This window comes from Podarcis filfolensis (assembly GCF_964270895.1).
Source record: "Podarcis filfolensis genome assembly, chromosome: 11".
NCBI lineage: Eukaryota > Metazoa > Chordata > Lepidosauria > Squamata > Lacertidae > Podarcis > Podarcis filfolensis.
The window spans coordinates 22,465,463-22,484,473 of record NC_139613.1 but is presented as its reverse complement, the minus strand read 5'-3'; the positions used below and the strand labels follow the sequence as shown (position 1 = coordinate 22,484,473).

The window sequence follows — 19,011 nt, the reverse complement described above, 5'->3', positions numbered from 1 at the left end:
GCAAACTTTTTCAGCAGGGGGCTGGTCCACTGTCTCTCAGACCTTGTGGGGGACCGGACTATATTTTTTGGGGGGGGGATGAACGAATTCGTATGCCCCACAAATAACCCAGAGATGCATTTTAAATAAAAGGACACATTCTGCTCATGAAAAAACATGCTGATTCCCAGACTGTCTGTGGGCCAGATTTAGAAGGCGATTGGGCCGGATGCAGCCCCCGGGCCTTAGTTTGCCTACCCATGTTTTAATTAATTTCTCTGTTTATTGCTGTCTTTCCTTGGGGGCAGGGAAAAACAGAATGAACCCAGTCTTCTATATGTTTTTTTTTTCTTCAGATGAACACTCATATCTTAGCTTGCAGAGTTTCCTGTATGAATCTTGGATGATAAAAATGTGTTTCCCCAAGATACCAAGTAAACGGCATAATTTCAGGGAAAGGTCCTAGACATGACTGTATGCAACCCAGCAGAATTCTAGAGTTCACTTAAAAACAACTATAGGAAAAGCCAGGGGAGGGGATGGGAGTGTTTGGTGCTGCTCTCTGAAGGCACTTGAACAGCACCTGCTCCCCTTAACCCAGCCTTTGCTTCAGAGCTCCAACCATCCAACATGTACAGAGACAGAAAAGCCAAATAATTTTAAAGTGGGAAAATGTTTCGGGCCAAGAAACGGCAACAGCATCCGGAGATGGAGATAGTTAAACGTACCTCAAAATACTGTGAGCGTTATTCTTAAGGAAAACTGTTACAGTGGTACCTTGGGTTAAGTGCTTAATTCATTCCAGAGGTCCGTTCTTAACCTGAAACTGTTCTTAACCTGAAGCACCACTTTAGCTAATGGAGCCTCCCGCTGCCACCACGCTGCCGGAGTACGATTTCTGTTCTCATCCTGAAGCAAAGTTCTTAACCCGAGGTACTATTTCTGGGTTAGCAGAGTTTGTAACCTGAAGCGTATGTAACCTGAAGCGTATGTAACCCGAGGTACCACTGTATTTAAGTGGTATTTTACTTTTATTCAACTGCTACAAGCTGGCGGGTATACCAATTCTATTTGGGATATATGCCAAACAGTTGGAATTATCATTGCTAGCAAAATGAGAACATTAAATGGTAAAGGGGTTTATTCAACAGGACTGCACTTCAATTTTCCGTGCAGCATTTGGAAGCATACATTAGGGCAATGAAAGGGTAGCTGAAAGGACTTCAGGAAAGTATATATGGAGTCTTGGATAAATGGTGTGGTGAGCCAGATATGCATTTCTACTAAATAGACTTCCATTTAAAAATGAGCACTTATATCCATTTACATTGTTTTTGGTCTGTTCCATTATCCTAATTACAATGCAGGGAACAAAATATAATATCCCTTTGCCCAAGCTTTAAAATTATGTTCTAAATTAGAGCAAAGATTTGAAGTCATTCCACTCACTGCTTATGCATGGGCATAATGCAACACGGATATATGAAAAAATGAGATTAATAAATAATTTGCTAAGAAATGCAGGTTAAAGTCTCTCATGCCATGGTCTCAATCTGGCTTAGGACCTCCCACACAAGCTTTTTTAAGAAAACAAACTACACTATAAAAGTCATAGTTTGAGCCTGTGCAAGATATATTCCAATTTAGGGTCTGCCTCCCTGCTATAGAGCAGGACAAAATCGCAATACTTCCTTCCTGTTACTGTTTCTTTATCATTCTATAACAGAACACCATAATTAACAGAGAGAAACTTCAGTAGGAGATAAGTTGTTTTTCCATTTAGGATGAATAAAGCACGCAAACTGTGAATCAGGGTTTCTTGTCCACCATGCTTCTTAACATTTCCATGAAACCAGTGGGGAATATCATTTGGGAATTTAAAGTGTGGTGCCATTAGAATGCTGATCACACCCAGTTCTCTCTCTTTTTCACCGCCAAGCTCAGCAAAACAAAAAACCACAATGATAACACAAAATGAAAAAGCTAAACGACAAAATTGAAAATAGAGTCTTAAGGCTGAAAATGTTTCAATAGCCTTACTTAATGGTGGTTTGACAGTTGAGATGTACCTCTCTTTGGCCACTGAAAGCAGGGGTTCAAAGCTGAAATAAGACTGTATTGGGTAAGTTCACACCTAGTAAACTGATGGAGCCAATTAAAAAGTTTCACCAGCAGCCTCTTGAATCTCTGTTGGCTTGAATGAGTTTGAGGGATGAGGGTGCTGATGGCTTTGAGTCTTTCTCCCAAGGAGGTGGAGAAAATCTTTGTCTTCACCCAAAAGGAAAGCCCAACCTGGTGATAACAGAATAAATGATACAAGGAGGGAGCTGCAGCCCCAATATAGGGAAAGAGGTAGTAAGGGAACACCTAGCTACTTTAAATGAATTCAGATCTCCAGGGCCTGATGAGCTGCATCCAAGGGTTCTAAATGAGCTAACAGATGTAATTTCAGAACCTTTGTCTATGATATTTGAAAAAATCTTGGAGAACAAGTGAGGTCCCTACAGACTGGAGGCATGCAAATGTTGTTCCCCATCTTCAAAAGTAGGAAACAGGAAGACCCATGTACATGGGCTTGGCCAGAATTTTTGTTATGGGGGGCAGGCTTTTGTTGGGAGGGCAGAACCAGATTTGTTTTGGTTTTTGATTGAATTGGGTGGTCAGCTGCCCCTTGCCCCCCCCCTTGGCTACCCATGCCCAGGTAACTACCAACTGGTGAGCTTGACATTGATACCAGGGAAGGTGCTAGAACAGATAATTCAACAGTTGGTCTGTGAGCATTTAGAAAAGGATAATGTGATTACTAAGACCTAGCATGGGTTTCTCAAAAAATAAGTCATGCCAGACCAATCTGATTTCTTTGTTTTATGGAATTACAAACTTGAAGGATCAGGAAAATGCTGTGGACATAGTGTATAGTGTCCAGAAGTATAGTGTCCAGATCAAGGGAAGTAATAAAGGTAAAGGTAAAGAGACCCCTGACCATTAGGTCCAGTCGTGGCCGACTCTGGGGTTGCGGCACTCATCTTGCTTTATTGGCCGAGAGAGCCGGCATACAGCTTCCGGGTCATGTGGCCAGCATGACTAAGCTGCTTCTGGCGAACCAGAGCAGTGCACGGAAACGCTGTTTACCTTCCCACCGGAGCGGTACCTATTTATCTACTTGCACTTTGACGTGCTTTTGAACTGCTAGGTTGGCAGAAGCAGGGACCGAGCAACGGGAGCTCACCCCTTTGTGGGGATTCGAACCACTGACCTTCTGATCGGCAAGTCCTAGGCTCTGTGGTTTAACCCACAGCGCCACCCGCGTCCCTAAGGGAAGTAATAGTCCCATTCTATTCTGCCTTGATCAAACCACACCTGGAATACTGTGTCCAGTTCTGTGTCCAGAAGGATGTTGACAAGCTGGAACGTGTGCAGAGGGAGACAACCAAGATGATCAAGAGTCTGGAAACTAAGCCTTACGAGGAGCACTTGAAGGAGCTGGGTATGTTTTGCCTGGAAAAGAGGAGACTGAGAGGAGATATGATAGCCATCTTCAGATATCTTAAGGGCCATCACATGGAAGAAGGGAGCACGCTTGTTTTATCCTGCTCTGGAGGGTGGAACTCGAACAAGTGGCTTCAACTTACAAGAAAGGAGATTCCAACTGAACGTTCATAAAAACTTTATAACAGTAAGAGCTGTTTGGCAGTGGAACAGACTCCCATGAGAGGTGGTGGATTCTCCTTCCTTGGAGGTTTGTAAACAGAGGTTGGATGGCCATCTGTCATGGATGCTTTACTTGAGATTCCTGCATTTCAGGGAGTTGAATTATATGACCCCCAGGGTCCCTTCCAACTCTAAGATTCTATGAATATAAGTAGTGTAGCAGCACACCCAGCTTTATGGCAGAGGCTTCATGGAGCTTGAGGAATGCAAGGGAATCATTCATTGCTCGAGTGGTTGATAGCAGCTTGCCTGATGTTTGGGGGAAGATAGCTGAGATGGAGATTGAGGACAGCAAAGTTTGAGCTGTGTCCGGGGGGGGGGGGAGTAGCGGGAATGCCCTCCAGGAGGTTTCCTGAAAGTGAATGTGGTGTGTGACTTGCTTAGTGCTAGCACTAAGGGAAAGGCTATGGCTAATGTGCTCTGGTTAAAATTGTGGAAAAACTTGCTCAGAGAGAAGCAGTATGCTACAAAGACCCTGTGCCTTCTGCTCCCCTCCCCACTGAAGAGGGGGGTGATGTCCCAGCTTTTTCACTAAGAAGCTGTATCCAGCATTAAGGCATGAGCAGTAAAGCTGTTTTGCGGGAAGTGTAATTGCTCACACTTGTGTTGTAGCAACCAGCAGTATCAGTTGCCAGAGGGGCAAGGTGACATTTCCCAAAGTGTAGATTAATTAGCTAATGTCTTTTAAAATATTAAATATTGCCCTTGAGTCACAAGACCAATTTTATTTTTCTTGGCAGGGGACACAAGGGATGTACTAAACTCAATGTTTTTTTTCTTGGTGTTTTTTTTCTTATTGTATTCAATTGAATGAATATCATATTAATTTCTGGTACTTTATCTTCTTTGGAGTAGTGTGTTCAAGATTTGCTATCTGCAGTGCCAAATGGCTGGGCAGTAAATCCTGCCAAAGTTCAATGACAGGCAATAGAAGTTGAGGTTTCTAGGCGTGATATGGTCAGGTAAAAAGTACACAGCTCTTTGAAGGAACCAATACCTGCAGGATAGCAGCCAGGTGTTGCGTATCATGCACTGAAGCCACAAAATGCATTAATGGATTACTGGAATAGTAAATCCAAATTGTGAGTCACCCAAATCCCACAGGACCCCTCTGATGGAAGATGCATTCCAGTTGCCAAACAACAGGCAGACTGGAAAGGGATTCCCTGTGGGAGAGCAAAAGGCGGGATAATGGGTGCTTCTCCAGTTCTTTGAGTGTGAAAAGTGCACCCTGCTGCATAGTTGCCTACACAAGGCTCAAAAGGTTCTATAGGGATGGATTGATGTGCCTTGAGTGAAGGAGTGATAGGCACAGCTCCTACTCCTACTGACACTTATGGATAAATAGCCCCAAGATCTGGATGGACCCTGGAACGAGTTGCAAGTACTCAGGGTTGTGATAGACTCCGACTACCAAGGAGAAGTAAAAATGATCCTTCAGGCCCTGTGGGAATTACCCTACCAAGCAGGGGAAAGGTTGGTTCAGCTGGAGAAAACTGCCTACAGTGTCAGTTGAACAGAGAGACCCTAACCCTACAGGAAAACAAAGGGTTTGGCTCAAAAGGAGCTTCTGTTTGGTGACAGGAGCCCTCTAGCTAACTGCAGGCAGCTGAAGTGCTGAGCCTGGCTGGGACAGCTACTAGTACAATGTTGGTGCAAGGCGAAGATGTGCCCAGAATTGTGCCTAACTGATATCAGTTTGCTGATTAATAGGCTGCCACCCGAGAGGATTGTGGCAGTCGCAGTTATCATGGTCCTAAGCTTCCTCTACTGACTATATCCATCCAACTATCTGTAAGACCTGGGTACAGTGGTACCTCAGGTTACATACGCTTCAGGTTACAGACTCCGCTAACCCAGAAATAGTGCTTCAGGTTAAGAACTTTGCTTCAGGATGAAAACAGAAATCGGGCTCCGGCGCTGCGGTAGCAGCGGGAGGCCCCATTAGCTAAAGTGGTGCTTCAGGTTAAGAACAGTTTCAGGTTAAGTACGGACCTCTGGAACGAATTAAGTACTTAACCTGAGGTACCACTGTATTTGTCCTAGACAAAGTGACATATGCTGCTTTGTGTATAAAGACACTTGCTTGTTTGTAAAAAAGCCATCTCTTTGGTATGGTGTTCATCCCACATATGCAAAGGCTAGGAAACCTGCCAGGCTGCTTTACTGTAAGTCTACACTTTTCTTTAATAAAGCATTAGAACTGATCATTCCAATGTTTTTGACATCCTTCTTTGGTATCCCTACACAAAACCACTCCCACGAACCCTCGTTTGGGCCTGTGGTTCAGAACAATATCCATCGGTTATATTGCAATACTGAATGATATAGCTAGTAGATAAATGTATAGCAGTGTGAGATAGCCTCTCCTGAGAAATAGTACAATTTTTCTCTTCTCAGTACAAGTCACATGAGATGTGAATGAACATCTGTGCCATTCCCAAATCCCAGTAATTATTTAGTAATTCCACTCAGTTCAGCTGGACCTTGGTTGAAGGACTAATAGTTATGCACAAGATATTACTAGATGGTGTCCGCCCAACCTCATAGAAGAGAATGCCACAACCTCCCTGTAGGAAGTTTCATAGAAGATAAAAAGTTGGGTCACTTCTCCAGAACTGCCACCTAGGTCTTCCATTCATCCTAAATGAATATGGTTTTCACTCATCACACTTAAATAGGGTAGGCACTGGATTGTGAAATGTAAGACATACACACTGTAAGCATTCATTGTGGATCCCCTAGAGATGGAATGAGTCTTGGTTATATAATTTAGAAAAACAAACTATTAACATGAATTATTTTTTGTTGTTTTTTAGATCTGCCAATTTAAAACAGAAGCATCAAACTGTATCAGCATTTTTGCTCGCCTTGTTCTTTCGTTGTTCCCATTTTTTTGGTACTCCACTCACTCCAAAACTTCGAGTCATTATGAGCGCACCGAACGTCAACAGTATAGGTTGTACAATCCCACAGATTAGTGAGTTCAATTGTTGCGCTGTCTTCTTCCATGAAGTAATCTTTCTGGAAATTGGACAGAATAACAGTTTTCCTTCAAAGAACACAGCAAAAATCATAGGTGGCAAAATATAAATACTGTGGTCTCTCTTGCTATCACTTGCATCCATATTCTTACATTCCTCACCCCACACCCCAAGTGTGGCTCAGATGGTAAATTCTGCTTGCCCAAAATTGGCATGCATTCTTGGCTCCTTCAATAAAATAACTGCTTACCAAAAGACAGCGCGCGCGCGCACACACACACACACACACACACACTTATGGCAAATACATGGAGAATGGAGAATGTGGAAATGGAAAAGGTTCAGAAAAGGGCAACCCAATTTATTAAGTGGATGGAGAAACTCTCCTTTGAGGAAAAGTTAAAGCATTTGGCACTTCTTAGTTTAGAGAAAAGGCAAGTAAGAAGAGGTGTGATGAAAGTGAATGTTCCAGCCAAAAGTTGGAAGATTCAAGACAGAGAAAAGGAAAGGGAAAGGGATAGGGATAGGGGAGGGGAGGGGAGGGGAGGGGAGGGAAGGGAAGGGAAGGGAAGGGATGGGAAGGGAAGGGAAGGGAAGGGTAGGAACTATGGAACTCGCTGCTACAGGCAGTATGTCTCAGAATATCTGTTGCTGTGATTCACAAGTAGGGAGGGTAGTGTGGCATTCAAGTTCTGTTTTGGGACTTCCCATAGGCTTCTGGTTGACGGACTACTCTGAGAAGGAGGATACTGGACTGGATGGGCCCCTTTGGCCTCATCCAGCAGAGCCCCTCTCATGTTCTTAGCTATTCTTACTCTTCTCACAAAAACTGACTTATCTGCCTTTCACCTGGAACTCCAAGAAGGACTTATTCACCAGGAATCAGAATAACAAAATGTCACAAAGGACCTGGAGATGTGGCAGCCATGCCCTTGACTGACTTTGAAGCTGCGAGACACCAGACAAAATAGGGGCACAATTGACAGGTTAAGAATACAGTCAGAATGTCACCCAGATAAGGATGAGCATCTACCTTCCACTACCTTGGTAAACTACTAGCTGATACTACGAGGATCAGACTGAGAAGATGAGGCCAACATGGACAACAACAATAACCCCTGCGTGGCGGCCTTCCATGCTGTTTTTGAGATAAGTGTGGGAAGTGTTCTAACTGTGTGTGCAGAATGAGGCAAACAATTTTATGATAGAATACATAAAAAGATTCATTAGAGGTCTTGCCCACTGCCTGTAGTTATATGAGCTGGAAAAATTGCTACTCACTTACAATTCAACTTACCATGCCATTTTCCTTTATGGATTTATAACGAATTTGGCACCTCGTATTGTTCTCGGCACTTGGAGGCATTCGAGATTTTTTCCAATGAACTCTTAGCTTTGGCGGCATCCCTGGAACTGTTTCTATTTTAGTTATCTGAGGAGGATCAGACTTCACTGGAATTGAGAAAGAAAGCTCTCATGCTTTCAATGCTAATGATTTTACAACCAATCCTACCGGCAGCAGCAAGAGAGATTCTGCTGGAATGGAGAGTGGGGTAGGCTGCACACTTGAACCCCATTGCAAAATTTATATTTCATTTCTAAGCACAGCTATAAAATGATAATTAATTTACTTATTTTCGATGGAGGGGGACTGATGAACCAGATCAATGTGATGCAACACTAGTGTTTTCATTAAAGGTTTTTTGCTTGCGGAGAGGTTCAACAGGCAGTCTTATAGCTGATTAGCTGTAATATATTGTAATATATTGAAGTGAATAAAATGAAGCAGGGGGATTGGAAGTGTTTTTACCTTTGCTATTAAGATTACGGTGTTCTCTATTTGTTGTGGTTTTAAGCAGTTTTAAATGTTGTAAGCACTGAACTGTAGCTAATGTAGGCCACACCTCATTTATGTGGGGTTTACGTTCTGGGCCTCTGCATCCGTCAGCAAAATGCACATAAATGGAGAGTCCTAGTGGCTTGCAAGGAGACTCTCCTCTGGCTCTGGGGAGGGTCTACTTGTGAGCCAGGAGGACTCTCCAGAGTGCTCCCCACTTCTGGGTTCCTGGCACCATGTGTGTGTGCGGTCACACAAAGATAGATCACACACAAATGGGGCGTTGCTTGTACATCTAATACAAATATTGCCTCTCTAGGGTCTGAGGCAAAGGTCTTCTACATCATTTGCTACCTGATCCTTCTACAGGAGATCTGAAGGATCAAGCCTGGGACCTGCATACCAAATATGTACTCTGTCACCAATCTACTGACTTTTCAAGACAAAACCATTTGACCTTCAACAAGCTGATACTCTAGTGTAAGATGTGCCATCACAAAACGTCACTAACCAAAGCCAGAGTGCATATTGAACCCCTAATCCTAACAGCCATACAGGTATTGCAGTCACCATGAGTTCTGAGGCTGTCCAGTCACAGAGATCTCAGCCATCTGTCATGGATGCTTTAGCTGAGATTCCTGCATTGCAGGGGGTTGGACTAGATAACCCTTGGGTCCCTTCCAACTCTAAGATTCTATGAATGTTGGAATTTCCCACTCATTCAAGTTGGGGGGTTGGAATTGGCTTGACACCTTGATTGCGTAGCAGAAAACCTCATTAGTTTTCTGTGCCCTTCTACCTTCAGCCTCCCTCCTTGTATCCTACCCTCTAGCAGTTTTAAGAGCTGTTTGAAAGGCCTTATGCACACATCAGAGCTGGACTACAAAACAGTTGTTTAATTCAGGAAAAAAATAACCACGCCAAGTAGACATGAAAGTGACAGGTAGGCTTGTCTCCTTCAAAAGGCAACTGATTTGTACTGCTAAGGGAAGAAGCGAGATAATGTGGAAATGTAGCTATGCATTATATTATGGCACTGCTTATGAGCCATATTGCAGGAAACTATGGACCACTTAGAAACAAAAAGCTGGATTTGTAGGTAATGCGTATAAATGAAAGCATGGAAAGGTTTCCAAGAGATGAAGCTTGGGAATCTAGGAATGTAGATTTATGCAAAATAGAATTCTTCAGCAGGGTGCTGTCAGTGTACCAGAGAGACTGGGCTGGTACCCTAAATGTTCCTGGTAACTTAAGAATATTAAAGTATTAATGTCTGCTGCCTCCTTCTCAAAGCCTAGGAAGCTTCTGCTCTGCTTATGGAGGGAGGTGCAATGCTCCAAGGGGGTCCAAGAGCCCTTCTACCATCTTCCCTAAGCCCACTCGGCTTTGGTAAGGAGGCAGCAGGGCTCCAGTATCCTGTCAGAGGCCTGGCAACTCCTTCCCAAAGCCCGGGAAGCTTCTTCCCAGCTTAGAAAGGGAGGCACAATGTTCATGCGCATGGCGTTGTCCTGTCCCAGTCACACTTGGAAGCTGGCACCTTTGGCGCTAAATGTTATCCTACGAAAATGTTCACTGCATGCCACTGGAATTCTTTTATCTCTGCAGTAGCAAAAGATGTATTGCATAAGAACTGGTTGCTCAAACACAATCTATGTTTCTCATATTTTAAATTGCTTATGAACTTACAAATTGTTGTAGAAATTATGCAAACAGGCTCTGAGGTTGCTTCCCCCAAGCTATTTCTTGCCGTCACCCGGACACGATATTCCCGGGCAGAAATTGGTTGATTGAATAATGTACACAAAGCACTTTTGGTTGAGCAGCTTAGTATCTCATCGTCTAATGTCGAAGCCCCTTTCATTGAGCAGTTTTCTTCCTCATTCGGTTCTAACATCCTGTTTGTGAAAAATGCAGGCAGTGGGAAGAAGAAGAAAATTAGTAAATATTTTTTTGGGAAGAAGTGGTTAAGAAGCTCACTTTAGAATCAAATCCAGGACTGAAATATGTTGAGCACAATTTAGGAAAGAACAGTAAAAGGTGAATTATGCTTTTAATAATGACAACCAAAAGTTGAGAACATTCAAGTGCCACAGATTTCAACAGAAGAAATTTAAAGCATGGGTTTTCCCTCCCATAGAAATTAATAGGATGAAAATATCCTGCAGCCAACCTAGATGCAATACGAGATTCTTGATTAAGATCTTACATGCGTATTTATTTTATTTTATTTTTAAAAATATCTTTGTATGCATTGGTAACCACACACAGCTACTTTGAAGATTAAAAAAAAGTGTTCTGGGACAGTAAGTTAAACTTTTTCCTCTCTTACCCCTCTCCCACAGAGCTATTAGTTCTACAGGTGAAAAATCAGACATGGGTGGGAGTTAATTTAGATCAAAGAAAGGGCAAAGGAGAAAATGATAAACTTGCTCTCACAGTAGCCATCTAAGGCTGCTAACCTGAGAGAGGGCGTGCTAAAAAAGAAAAAGAAAACAACCCTATGGGAGATCTACATCACAGATGCCCCATGTATCGTCTGAAGTCTCGTTAGGCCTGGGTCACCACCATAAAAGTGCCCAGCTGTATACCAGCCAGAAAACCCAACGTCCCTACCACTCACCCTGCTAAGGACATGGAGGTACCTTGTGCTTAGCAGCTGGAGCTGAGTATTGCCTCTTACTGCATCTTCCTGACCACATATCCCCAATTAAAAACAAAAATTATTATTTGCATTGTCAGTGTGGAAACACTATGGATAGTAATAAAGTTCTAGGCTGGATATAGTCAAGGGTTTTTATAAGCAGTACAGGTGGCAAAGAGAGAAGCACAATTCCTTTTCCTATAGATATTAGTTAAGGCTGTACCACCATTGTCATTTGTCAAGCACATATGGCCGTTTTTGGAAGCATTATTAAAAACAAACAAACCTCAGAACAAAAGCTGTCTTTGAGATACACATGGAACAAAATTATTTCTTTTCTACTCTGAAAAAAATGTTATTGCAGTGAATAGATATTGAAAATAAGATGGCATACAGTGAATGCACATGGGTGAAGACTTTTTGTGGGCTGTATCCAACCTTTGTTATAATTACAGACCCATTGAATTTAATAGACATAAATGGATAGATATATGACACATATGAGTGCAAAGAGGGGCAGAAAGTAAAACTTTATGGTACAGGCCACCCCCAAGCCCTGCCAAGCTTGTGCATGGGATTCTAAGGGTCTTGGTCCTCAACCATGGTCTGTGCTCCTTTGGAGAATTGAAGATGTAGCAGAGACTGTCATAGCTTTAAGAAATATGATCTGTTCACATATTTACACCAGAATTTGGAAGGAAGGAGTCCAGATCTTACAGCATGGTCATCTCAAGAAGGGTTTGTTTCCCTCAGCTGTGCAGCACTTGAGTCCAAGGCACCTCTCCCACCCTGCTTTCAGCCAACCTGCCCAAGATGGATCTCAGTCTTTTTTTCTCACCCTTCTTCTTCCCAGCACACTTTTCCTGTCACCTCTCTCACACACAGTTACGCTGGCAACCTTTGTCTGCCCAGCCCAAGGATTCCTCTTAGATGGGCAGTCAACACTTTGCCATGTTAACAGATTTGCTCTTCACTAGCTTGGCCAGGCTGATTGCATAAACCAGCATAGGAATTCTTTGTCTGACACACTTCTGCAGCTTGTATTTTCATTCATATCCCAAATAATCAAAATCCTACCATTTTTAGGGTTTAGGGCAGTCCCCACCGAAACTTCCAGCTATATATAGATAGCTGTTGTAGAGTTATTTATTAGCAGGTTGTATGGCTTTATTCCTCTTAATCTCACTGTATTTCTGAAAATTTAACAACCCTGGAATTCATTTTTGGATAAAATGCATTTTGTGTTCTGCCACAGACCCCATGGAAGCCATTTTGTACTGTGCCACAGCATACCCACAGCAACCACTTCATGACTGGTACCCACACCTCTTTATATAATATTAGTAGCCAAACTCTTAGCACTTACTGTTTAGTGAGAGTATAGACTGTTTCAGGGTCCCTTTCATATGTCCACACGCAAGTAAGAGTTGAGTCACGTTTGTAATAAAATAAGCAGACAATAATTTCAGGAGGCTGTGGAGGAGCTGCGAGCAAGAAAGGAAAAACAACAGATTTCTCAGGCATTTGAATGACCAGTTTCGTTTGGTAAAAAGACTTTAAACTATTTGGCATCATTAAAATCTTACAATTTATATCTTTTAAAATATTACACCCACAAGGATCCCATTCTGCGTAAATATTGTCAAAAAATTTCAAGTATCATCTTCATCTATTTTTAAAGAAAAATCATTTAGATCAGATATAATAACAGCAAAACACAAAACAACACAGTAGTGATGGAAAAATGAACAAAGAAGGGTTCTTCCTCGTCCCTTTAACAGATTCATGTGTTGTCTACCACCCCTCAGACTTGACATACACATTTTTTCTTTAAAAAGTAATTCTTATTAAAGATTTTCTTGGTTTACAAAAGTACGTGCATTGTCTCTTTTTTCAGGTTGTAAAGTCTTTTCTACAGATCAGTTACATTTGTTATGGGACATTAGTGTTGAGTACAGTATAAGGTCGGGGAAGAAGTGGGGGGGGAGGGGTGATGGTGAAATTTATATTATTTTATTATAGTGTATGTGTGGGGTTTTGTGTCAGCATCAACTGGATAACATGTTTTAATTCCCCACATAGTTTTTCATAATATCGCATCTTGGACTTTTTGCCATTATACAATTACTGTGGAGCCAGTTTAGACTTCATACATTTGACAGCTTTCTTTGTGCCACTCAGGGCCAAACTAGACTCAGCACTAAACAAGTCAGCGTGTGTTTGCTTTCCGAAAAGCAGATATGGTTTTGAACTGCAGCACACAAGGAACGCGGGTTTAACTTTTCCACCCCCAAACTGTGGTATCAACAGCTGGCCAAAACCACCTCTTTCGCCCTAGGAGGAAGTTCTCTTATTTGGGATTTAGTCCAGTTAAATTAGATGCTTTAAACTGTTTATAGTGTATATAGATCGCCCGCCTTCACTCAAGTCAGCAGGAGGAAGTTGATACTATTGATTTCAATTTAAAAAAACGTCTGTGGGTTTAGGATTGCAATCTAATGATAAGTACAGAAAAGGTTCAACTTACCTAGGGAACAGAATCCACAAGGCATGATTAAGATCCAAAGTGAGGCTTGGAAGGTTTTATTTAGAATCATTGTGTGGGGGCAGAAAACGCTGTAACAAAATTAAGATTGTTTTCTCCATTCAGGTCAGGAGCACTCCTGTATTATAAGAGAACAGGCATCACCCCCCCCCCACTTACACATGTTGCACTCGCGCATGACCACGAGTCTGCACCGTGGAAAGAAAGAAAGAAAAAGAAAGAAAGAAAGAAAAGATAGATGATAGATAGATCCATACCAGGAAATGGCAGGAGAGAGCTGGAGAGTCCTTGTGGTTTACAAGAAGACCCTCCCCAGAGCCCAAAGAAGCACCAGTATGGTTGGGAGGAAGCCTTGAAAAGACCCAAGGTGCACTGAGGGCTTTGTTTAGGCTACCAGCCAGCAGTCAGCAGCCTCCAGCCAGAGACTCTAGATATTTTGGTCTGGATTGGAGAGAGGGTGGGGGAGAGAGCCTGGAGAACAGGGGGGAATAGGCATTTAGGGGCTTTTTTTAAAAGTGCCCCCCCACTTTATGTGATTTCACTTATGCACGTGGGGCCCCGGAATGTAACCCTTGCATAAGTGGTGGGTGGGATATGCATGGATACGCTGTAGTGAAATTAAGATTTTTCTTCTCCAACAAGGTCAGAAATGCTCCTGTATTATATAGTATATATTTCTATCTGGTGAGCAAACAGTATAGTTTATAATGAAAATAAAATTGTTTGACATATCTTCCCTCAGCTACATTTCCAAAGGAACCAGAAACCATCATTCTACTATTACTTCACACATTTCAGAGTTGACTCCTGAAAATAGATTTCAGAGCTGAATTTTTTTGCTCTTTTGTTTTTTGAGAGTCCTATTGCTGTAACACAGAACTTGTGAAGCGGGCTTCCTATTTATTGGGGGTCAAATGATTTAGAAAAAACCTGCAAACCAGAAAGTAGTATTGCCACCATTGCCACTCCCTGCAATCCCAGTGCTCCTAGCCAGTGTTTCAACAGTAATGCATGTATGTATAGTATAGTATAGTCTAGTCCCTAGGATCTTAGTGGTTATAATCATTGTCTCCTCACCTGTTGCTATTTAACTACGACATTCCATTGGCCCCTCCTGCCTATATTAGACTACGTTAGTAGGATCTACTATGAAATGTAGTTCTTGACAAATGATGCACACTTCTTTCCGAGTCTCTTTCCAGGATATAGCTCAGTTGGTAGAAGTTGAGACTCTGAATCTCAGAGTCATGGGTTTGAGCCCCACGTTGGGCAAAAGATTCCCACAAAGTTCCTGTCTGAACATAACATTACAGTTTAAAATAAGCTTTCTTTTTGCTCCCTCGGGAAGCACCGGGGCAAGAAAAAAGTCTCCTCTGCCAACACTGCCCTACATTTGGCACCAGCATGGATGCAGGAGTTGCCAGGAGGAGGCATACAACATGCCATCCTTAAGGACTCCACTCCAGATTTGTTAAATCCATTGTGGGGAATGGAAAAATCAGGTTGCTACCTCCGAGTATAAGGCAGTATATAAATTCAATAAATAATAATAATTTTTTTTTCAGCTCACTGTTAATTCATGAGTCAATTGCTTCCATTCTATGATGTTCACTATTTGTAGGAATAATGGAATCATAGAATTGTAGAGTTGATTCATTGTAGATTCATCTAGTCCAATCCCTTGCAATGCAGGAATCTCAGCTAAAATGGCCATCCAAGCTCTGCTTAAGAACCTCCAAGGAAGGAGAGTCCACAACCTTCTGAGGGAGACTGCTCCAAAGTTGAACAACTCTTACTGTTAGAAAGCTTTTCCTGAAGTTTTGTCAAAATCTCCTTTCTTGTAACTTGTGGGATTTACATTTTTCTTTTCTTTTATACTATCTAATGCAAAAAAACCCAACCCCTTAGAATTAAAGAGTTCCCAATCCAGGATTAAAAACTGAATGAAGCTTACTTTTAGTTACTCCAAGCTTTGATCATGACAATCACGAGGTGGTGAAAGGCATCCTTTTGTTGCTGTTGTTAAAAAATCAGGAGTCAGAAACACTTCACCTACTGTAAAGCTTCGACAGACTTCCCAGTAGAACTTGACCTACTATCTGCCTACTCCTGGTAGAAGCCAAATTCCAGTGCGGAACAGGCTGCCTACACATCCCCCCCACCCAAAGGCAACTTTGCTTTTTTAAGGGTTGCCGGGAACTGAGATAAACTTCAGTACCCAAAATTCTTAGGTGGGAAGTATGTTCTTCAAATGTACTTTAAAGGTATTGCACATCAAGTTGAGAGTTATTGAAAGATAAACAACATGCGCACGTGGGTCAGACCAAAGCCCTTTAAAGCCACACCTGTCCAAAAGTTCTTAAAAGATAATTTATGTCCTGTTTTGAGGGTCTGGGGTCAGGAATCCGAAGTTGTGAAGAACGAATCGAAGCGTCTTCTCTACCATAGCTGTTAACGTTTCCCCTTTTTTAAGGGAAATTCCCTTAATAGGATTCCTCGCAAGAAAAAGGAAAAGTTGACAGCTATGTTCTCTACCCAATGGATCTTTCAAGTCCTCCACTGGAACTCTTAATATCAACAGCACAAAGCAAACAAAAAACCCCCGCTGAGTTTGGGCACTGTGAAAATAGCCTTTGAAAGAAAGAAAGAAAGAAAGAAAGAAAGAAAGAAAGAAAGAAAGAAAGAAAGAAATCTGGGGAGTGCAGGAGGCGGGGGTGGGAAGAATGTACAATGACGGGGAGTGGGAGAATGAAAAAGCAAATGTGGCGCTCGAAGCCAAAGGACTCTTGATGGCGTAAGTTGAGTAAGAAGCTGCCATTGCGCAATAAAAGATGCAGGAAAGGAAGAAAGGGAAGCGAGAGGAGCATCTTTTCGGTTTCAACAACTGCCTAGAAGCAAGGCGGGGAAGGGTCTGTCGAGCCAGGGAAAGGAGTGTGTGAAGAGGGGGAAACCTCGGGGCACAGTCCACTCACTGCTCCTGGGGCTCCCCTACCTCCTCAAGCTACAGCAGCCTGCCACGTGGTCTCTGCCAGAGGCTGAGGCCGAGCTTTATATGTCTTCTCCACCCACCATGTTCCTTCTTTCCCTCTAGGCGGGCCTCAGAGGCCTCTAAACTGGGAGAATAGTTGTGGAGACTTCCAGTTCTAACCCACGCGGAGCTCTGCTGAAATGATTGAAAAGCATTAAAAATGAATTATATGTCTATTTTTAAATATGCTGTGAAGACTTTCCCCCTAATAAACTGTCGTCTAAAGAGGTGAACGATGCGACTGAGGCGTAATTTACAGCTTTTTTCTGGCATGTTCTTTCAGAGAGAGAAATTCATCCATAACAAAATTGCTACGTTGCTTCTTGTGAAAACAGTCCTGAAAGTCCTTCTTGTGAAAATCCCAAGGGCTAGCCTTACTATTAGGCCGAGCGAGGCAACCACAGGACACATGAAAGGACCTCAGATTCTTAGTTATTATTGTATTTTTACTATGAGGGGAAAGACAGTTGTCTTTTGCACCAGCCTGAAATAATAATAAGTGTGAAGAGCCATATCTGCCCATTTTTTTAGAGCAGAGAGCAGCTCATTTCTTTATAAAGAGATGCTTTTCAGAGACCGGGCACTGCTCAACCAAGAACTTAAAATATATTATTGTGTGAGAAATTTATATTCCGGAATGCCAACTTGAATAAAATATTGGGGGGGGGGAGGCCCACCCCACGTAATCAAGCACAAGACATGGCACATGAACCCCATCTGAATGGCAATGCCTATCAACTTTTGGCTGGTGGCCCCCTCACATATTTCAGCTGGGGTGAAGGGACCTCGGCCCCCCTATGGTTACTTTGTTGGTTTTCTCTGATTTTAGTACTTTCTGAATAGGTTCTGAAGGGCTATTTTAGGTAGTTCTTACAACTTTCATAATGGCCCTCACAATAGTATTGGGGTGCATAAAATGACTAATAGATATGAAGTAAGTTGCTATGCAATTTACAGGCTTGCACAAGCATCTTACATGAGGTTAACATTTGTTCATTCCACCGAGATTTGCGCTCAGGAAAACTTCAGTGTTGACTGTGTTAATTGTATGGATGCTTTGCTGCAATTCAGGAAAGCAAGCTGTATTTCCTTGAGAGCAAGGAAAAACAGAAGGAATTCATTTGTTTGCTTCTGTATTTTTAAAATGAGCAATCGTACCTTAGCTTGCAGTGTTTCCTAGAAGAACCTTGGATGGTAAAAATGTTTCCCCAAGATACCAACTAAACTGCATAATTTCAGGGAAAGGTCCTAGACATGACTACATGCAACCAAGCAGAATTCTAGAGTTCATTTAAAGACTATAGGAAAGGCCAGGTGGTTGAGTAGGAGTGTTTGGTGCTGCTCTCTGAAGGCACTTGAACAGCACCTGCTCCCCTGTAAATTGAAGTGGGGAAATGATTTGGGCCAAGAAATACCAACAGCCGTCTGGGGAGGAATCATGGCGGGCTAGAAGTTCCCTGTTGACAGCTCATCAGCAGAGATAATTATGTGGTGATTAATGATAGCCAAGCCATAAATCTTGGCTATCACATTATCTCTGGAGAAAAGGGCTGCTTTTCCATGGCAGGAACTGAGAAACTTTCCAGGGACCCATACGTGGAGCGGTGAGTGACCAACAGAGGAAGAAAAACAATTTGTCTAAATGCTACATGCTAGTCCTAGGGATTCTTCCAAATGTTAAAAAAGGGAGATCAAAGTTGTACTTAATCCAATCTATTATTATAGCAACAGTTGCAACTCATTCATTTTGAGTGGGTTACTGCAAAATGCAACTATTGACACATCATTCCGCTTTATTTGTGTAAGTAGTTTTATGAGTATCAAAGAAAAATGGGTGAACATCAAGAACGGAACTTAACTTCAGCTTATAGCCACTCTGACCATTACTGAATTTCAAGCAAGTTTCTTTTTTGACATCCTCAATCATGGTCAGAGTGTTTGCTGCTGAAAGTGTCACCAATGCACTTTCAGGCTGTACTTACGTATTTTTCATTAGATACAATTACTGAAAATGTCAAAATCTTTGTCAAGCTCACCTATATGTTCTCACATCCAAGTGTGACAAAACCATACAAGTTTTGTGAAACTTTTGTCCTGGGCACCAGCTCAATCTGCTAAGGAAACAGGGTGATGTGTATTTGCAATGTCATCAAAAGGAAACGCCTGCACAGTAGCAGCTGCAGTTGTGTACAGTACTAGATCAAAGTTTTAATTCCAATGTACTTTCAATGTAAGAGGGGGAAAAGAACACTGTGCAGCAGGGGAGAACAGAAAATACAGGGTGTA

The 19,011-nt window shown here is 42.3% G+C and overlaps 1 protein-coding gene across 3 annotated transcripts; it reads right to left on the bottom strand.

The window, feature by feature from the left end:
* Positions 1-6,488: 6,488 nt before the first annotated feature.
* On the bottom strand, positions 6,489-16,874 carry LOC310744663 (interleukin-31 receptor subunit alpha-like). Of its 3 annotated transcripts, none has more exons than XM_083576308.1 (6): positions 16,690-16,874; positions 13,680-13,768; positions 12,519-12,636; positions 10,198-10,406; positions 7,972-8,126; positions 6,489-6,714 (listed from the first exon to the last, which is right to left on the bottom strand). In XM_083576308.1, exons 2-6 carry the CDS (start codon positions 13,747-13,749, stop codon positions 6,544-6,546), a joined length of 723 nt encoding a protein of 240 aa, XP_083432434.1. In that variant the 5' UTR covers positions 13,750-13,768; positions 16,690-16,874; the 3' UTR covers positions 6,489-6,543. The 3 variants fall into 3 exon arrangements, with proteins under 3 accessions (XP_083432434.1, XP_083432433.1, XP_083432432.1); XM_083576307.1 differs by lacking the exon at positions 16,690-16,874 and adding an exon at positions 15,652-16,055; XM_083576306.1 differs by lacking the exon at positions 16,690-16,874 and having other exon boundaries at positions 13,680-13,819.
* Positions 16,875-19,011: the final 2,137 nt, after the last annotated feature.